We start from the raw sequence: 5,664 nt of genomic DNA on the forward strand, positions 1-5,664 counted from the left end.
TTATTGGGTAGAGTTGGTATACAGATTAAAAGCAAGGATTCTAGATGCAGCCTGGTTAGGTTCAAATCCCAGCTCTGTCACCTACTAGCTGTTTGATTTGGGCAGGTCACTTGGCCTCAGTTTTCTCACCTGGGAAGTGGGGACATAGCCATACCTATCTCAGGGGGTTGCTACCCTGACTGGTAGTAAGAGGCTCCATGAAGGTTGACTGGGGTTATTACTGGTTACACCACTCATTTAGGGAGTCAGATAGAAATGCATTTGGCTCCTGCTGGAGCCTGTTTTCTCCTGTGCAATGATCTCCAAGCTAGTGAGGCTGGATCCTTAAAGGTGATGAGAATTTTATACGACCTAATGAATACAAAGCCTCCTGCCCAGGTGTCTGACCCAAACAGCAGCAGTTGTTCAGCACCAAGGGCCTTACAGCCTGGTTAGGGACACTCCAAGGGGCCACTGGTGTGCACAAAGAGCGACAGACTCTGGCTCCTGGCAGCCCCTACTCTGGGAGGTTTGTTTGGGCAGTTCCACCTCAGTCCAAATACAGCCTGAAGGAGGCGGGGGTGTCTGGAGGATACAGGAGGTGGGCACAGGAGGGGCTGGCTAGTAAATCGGGGCAAGGCAGAGGGAGGAGGGGGCATGACAGTAAGAAAGGAGGGGCGGGCAGAGACTGTGGAGTCAGAAGGAGCATGGGAGGGGGAGGTGGCCGGCAGTGGTGTTGGGTATTAAGAAGGGAGGGGCGGGCGCATAAAAAGGGCAGAGGTAGCGATGGGGGCCCATGACGCTAGATGAAGGCTTGCCTGCGAGGAGCACTGGCTGAGATGCAGGGTAGGACTCGGGGGTCTGCAAGGTCGCAGAGGAGGTTGGCTGCCGGGGGCTGTGATGCAAATGGTAGAGAGGGGCTTAGATCGCCTGCTGGCAAGGACGGGTTGGGAGTTTGGGGCCTTTAGGATGGGGCTGGGGGTGGTGAGGATGGGGAGGCGGCTGAGGGGGCTTAGGGGGTGACAGTCTTGGGGGTGGCTGGCAGGGGTGTGGCTGGTAGAGGCTGCAGGTCCCTGACACCCTGAAGTATGACACTGGCTCTCCCGTGTTGCAGCTGGGCCTGGTGAGAAGACCATGGGCAACTCGACCTCTGGGGGCCTGCCCGCCCGAGTCCCCGCTGGGGAGCCCGAAACCGAGGAGCCGCTGGGTCTGAGCGAACTGCCCACGGAACTGCTCGAGATGGTGCTGAGCCACGTGCCCCCTCACGTGCTGCTCGGGCGCTGCCGCTGGGTGTGCCGGCGCTGGCGCGACCTGGTGGACTGCCAGGCCCTGTGGTTGAACATCCTGGCCCGAGACCACGCCGCCCTGTGGCCCGTCGTCAGCACCTGCCTGCCCCCCGCCGACGACCCCAGGCCCTGCGTCCTGGGCCGCTTCTGCGAGCTCCGACCCATAGGACGCAATCTCCTCCGGAACCCCAAGGGCCTAGGTGGGGAGCCCAGGAAAAGCATCCTCAAGGGAACCTGTGGGAGGGTCTGGAGTGGCGTGGCCTCATGGGAAACCCATGGGTTCTCTCCGTGGGCTGGTGGGCTGGCCAGGAACTTGGTCACAAACTTTTTTTATTTAACAGAAGTCCTCCAGAAATCGATGGTTGTGCACAGTTGTGGTGCCCTGGCTATGGAGGAAAGCTGGGAGGCCATGCCTAGGCCCCCTTTGCAGATCTGCTTCCAGTCTGCCTACAGGTGAAAGTCCCTCTTCCCCAAGGGCCAGGGCGGTGGTGAGTACTTCCCTGTTCTCTTGACCTTTCTCCCTCTTTCCTAGGTGGTGTCACAAAAAGAAGCAAGTGTTGGACCTGGAGAAGGAGGGATTTTGGCCAGAACTCCTGGATAGTGGAAAGATGGAGATTTGTGTCTCTGACTGGTGAGTGTGATGATAAAACAGCCCTTTTGCTGAGCGCTGATGTTGGCATGGGTGACCTCGTTTAAGCCTCCTAACAACCCCTTAGGGTAAAGCAGGTAGGAAATGACTTCACCACCATCAGAGCTTTAGTACCCAGCAGAGTACACTCCCTGAACCCTCTCCTAACCTGCAAAGGGACCTGGATTGGAAGATGCCAGGTTGGATTCTATACAGAGGACTTGGGTCCAACTCTGTAAATGAGATGCCCCTTGGTTTAGGAGGAGGCAAGATAGGAGAGTTTGGCTAAGAGGTCAGATTCTGAAGCCAGAACCTCCCAAGTTCAAGCCCTGGCTTCCCAGCTTTGAGGCCTTGGGCAAATCACAGTGTGCCTCAGTTTCCCTATCTTTGTAAGATTGGGTTATATGTCAGGTACCTAGCCAGTGGTTGAAGTGTGAGCTCTTTCAGCACCCTTCATGATCCTTGATCCTGTGGGAAAGTGTGTTTTGAAACATCAAATTGCGAAGTTCAGAAAGGGAAGGTGACTTCCCCTGGTGGCACAGCTAGGGCTTGGCAGGACCTGGCATGGGGCTCATACTTGTCTGACTCCAGAGCTTGTGCTCTGTAGTGATGGCCTTGAAACTGGGGTCCATGAAGACTTTCCAAGGGATACCTGACCTGGATAATTTTAAATCCTCTACTCTTTTATGTTCCCTGTTCTCAAATTAATCAGCTACAGATCACATCTATGGTGGAAGTATCACTGGTTATTCTTCCCAAATGCTATCTCATAACGCTCCAGTTTTACAGAAAAAGAAAGCCCCTCACTGTGTTGTGTGGTTCCCAGAGGGAAAGACTACTTGAGAGACAGGCAAAGTGACCCTTTGAAATTTTGGCCTTACCAAATTAACTTTTTTTTTAAAATGGTACATTCTCTGCCCAACCTGATAATGAGGGATGAGGAATTTGGAAACCCAGGTGCTTGTTTCTTTCTTTATTTCTTTATTTATTTATTAAATATTTATTTATTTGGCTGTGCCAGGTCTTAGTTGCAGCACACGGGATCTTCGTTGCTGCCTGCAGGATCTTTAGTTGCGGCATCCGGGGTCTAGTTCCCTGACCAGGGATTGAACCCGGGCCCCCTGCATTGGGAGTGTAGAGTCTTAACCACTGGACCACCAGGGAAATCCCTATTTTTTTTTTTTTTTTGGTCGCTCCACGCCAAAACATAAACATCCTAGTTCCTTGACCAGGTTTGGAACCCGTGCCCCCTGCAGTGGAAGCGTGGAGTCCTAACCACTGGACCGCCAGGGAAGTCTCCCAAATGTACTTTCTATCGAGGCACCATAAACTGCCACCTCTGCAAATCCATCTCATTAGAAGATGTATTTACAATCAACTTCTGTTTTTAACTTAATCCTCTATCAAACTATTGTAGCATGTTTGTGTGGCTTTGAGCAATGGTGTACCAGTTGATTGTAATAATCAGTGACTCTCCAGTTTTTCCATACATCACCCAGAAATATTTACAACTCCCAATGCCTGGGTCACACTCCATACCAATTAAGTAGGAGTGTCTAAAATGAGAGCGCCAGGCCTCAACATCTGTGAGAAGTTTAGAGCCAACTACAAAGTTAATGACCACCACAATGTCAAGACCACCTTCCAACTTCCAGATAGGGGCATTCCCAAAGCCACTCTTAGGCTCAGTAATTGACTAGAAAGACATAGAACTGAATGAAAACTCTAATATAATTAGTTTATTACAGGGAAAAGATACAGATTAAAATTAGCCAAGGGGAAGATCACAGGGCGGCATCCAGGGGAAGTATCCAACACCAGACTTCCATTGCCCTCTCCCCGTGGAGTCATGACACCTGACTGTCCTGGCCTCCAATGGTGACAGTATGCATGGAATATTGCCAACCAGGGAAGCTCACCTGAGTTTATAGGGGCTTTATTATATGTTTCATCTCAGCCTCCAGGTCAACTGATTGAGTGAGGCATCCTAAACCACATTGTTGGTCTTCCTGGAGTGGCTTGCCCCCATTATAGACTATGTGGATGTGGCCAGTCCCCACCAAATCATATTTGCAGGCTGTCCAGTATGACCCAAGGTCCCCAGGCAAACAAGGTTAGTCCTGTCACACATAATATTCCAAGGGTCCCGAGATTACATCCCAGAAGCAGAGAGCAAAGACCATACATTTGGACAAGTCTATGGGAGGAGGTACTTTGAAGTGCACGGCTCTAGGTCATTATTTCTGAAATGAACGTGCATGCAGACAAGCTGGGGAGCTTGTGTTTAGTGCAGGTGGATTCATTGGGTATATGCAGGGTCCAAGCTGCCAAGTGACACTGATGGTGCTTGTCCTGGGGACCACATTTTAGATTTGCATACATGCACAGGCCATTCAGGTGAAGCAGGCAGACATCCAAAGAGATGGAGTGGCAAGTCCAGCCTTCAAGCTCTCCCTTCTCCCATAGGTGGGCTGGCCGACAAGGCACTGACAATATATATCATCTAATTATCCAACTTCTAGATGCCAACCAGTCCATCCTGGATCATTTCTCTTCTGTGCCTGTGCCCATTCGGCAGTGGAGAAACAATGTCTCCTTTGAGGTGAGTCTCTGAGAGGGGTGAGGGGAAAGGATGGTGGAGCCTACGATGAACTATTGTTGCATAACAAATTGCCGCAAAATTTAGTGGCTTGATATGAACAGCAGTCATTTTCTCACCTCTCATGGGTTCTAGAGTAGGGCTCTGCTGGCAGTTTCTAGTTCTGGTCTCTCATGTGGTTGCATTAGACACAGGCTGGAGCTGAAGGCATGTTGGGGTGTGAGTGTGTATACAGCAGCTGGTGGCTGGCCAAGCAGCTCTTGGTTTAGTCTCAGAGCTTGGCCGTGGGATCTCTCTGCTTGGTCTAGCTTGGGCTTCCTCACAGCATGGTGGCTTCAGGGCAGTCAGACTGCTTCTTGGTGGCTCAGGGTTCCACCATGAGGCTTCTGGAGAAACCAGCAGAAGCTGCATTGCCTTTCTGACCCAGCCTTGGGAGTCACTTAGCAAAAGTCACTCAGCATCACTTCCACCACACTCTTGGTTACAAGGAAACCCCTCCAGACTCAAGGGGACGGGAAGTAGACTCCACCCCTGGAAGAGGAGTGTCGTGATTCTAGAAGTACATGTGGAACTAGAAGTACCTGTGGAGACATTGTCGCAGCCATCTATGGAAAATACCACCTGTCAGAAGGCCCCCAACTCAGTGTTTGAAGGCACAATGAGACTTACCTCTTTTCCTTCCTACAGGTCAACCATGTGTTCTCCAACTTCAAGAAGGGCGTCTGCTTTGTGTCTTGTGAACACTGGGTCCAGGACATGGAGTTCTTGTCTGAACATTATGGAGTCTCTCTGCCCAACTCCAGTGTGATTGTGCGGGTCCGTCTGTCCTAGTCGTGGACTGTCCTTGCAAAACTACCTGACCGTACCTCCCAGGAGCTGGGCACATTGGCTGGGCCATCTCAATAATCAAGGGCTTGTAGCTCCCTGGCATCCTGGGATCTCCTGGGTCCAGTCGAGGGTCTAGATTCTTCTGCATGGGGCTGCAGAAGGGTGACAGTTATGGGCCATGTCAGGAAATTGTTGTCCACCTCTGGGAACAAATGTGACTGCCCACAGAAAATTCAGGAAGAAATTGAGCTTCTGATAGAAGGCAAGTGACTTGCCCAGCTCAGAGGGGTCTGAACCCCAGCACTGTGCCACCCCGTGGAGAGGTTGGTGTTAGTGGGGATGCA

The 5,664-nt window shown here is 51.5% G+C and overlaps 1 protein-coding gene across 1 annotated transcript; it reads left to right on the top strand.

The window, feature by feature from the left end:
- Positions 1 to 1,113: 1,113 nt before the first annotated feature.
- Positions 1,114 to 5,323, top strand: LOC118885458 (F-box only protein 27-like). The gene is made up of 5 exons (XM_036834094.1): positions 1,114 to 1,465; positions 1,696 to 1,753; positions 1,798 to 1,896; positions 4,360 to 4,495; positions 5,180 to 5,323. The coding sequence occupies exons 1-5, from the start codon at positions 1,114 to 1,116 to the stop codon at positions 5,321 to 5,323; spliced, it is 789 nt and encodes a 262-aa protein (XP_036689989.1).
- The last annotated feature ends 341 nt before the right edge of the window (positions 5,324 to 5,664 follow it).

The sequence above is a fragment of the Balaenoptera musculus genome, chromosome 19 (genome assembly GCF_009873245.2).
Source record: "Balaenoptera musculus isolate JJ_BM4_2016_0621 chromosome 19, mBalMus1.pri.v3, whole genome shotgun sequence".
NCBI lineage: Eukaryota > Metazoa > Chordata > Mammalia > Artiodactyla > Balaenopteridae > Balaenoptera > Balaenoptera musculus.

What these genes read in the sequence shown, in the direction of transcription:
- LOC118885458 (XM_036834094.1), top strand. Translation starts at nt 1,114, where the DNA reads ATGGGCAACTCGACCTCTGGGGGCCTGCCCGCCCGAGTCCCCGCTGGG. An exon ending in GAGATTTGTGTCTCTGACTG is followed by an intron (nt 1,897 to 4,359) that starts GTGAGTGTGATG and finishes CTTCTCCCATAG; the next exon opens with GTGGGCTGGCCGACAAGGCA. An exon ending in GAAACAATGTCTCCTTTGAG is followed by an intron (nt 4,496 to 5,179) that starts GTGAGTCTCTGA and finishes TCCTTCCTACAG; the next exon opens with GTCAACCATGTGTTCTCCAA.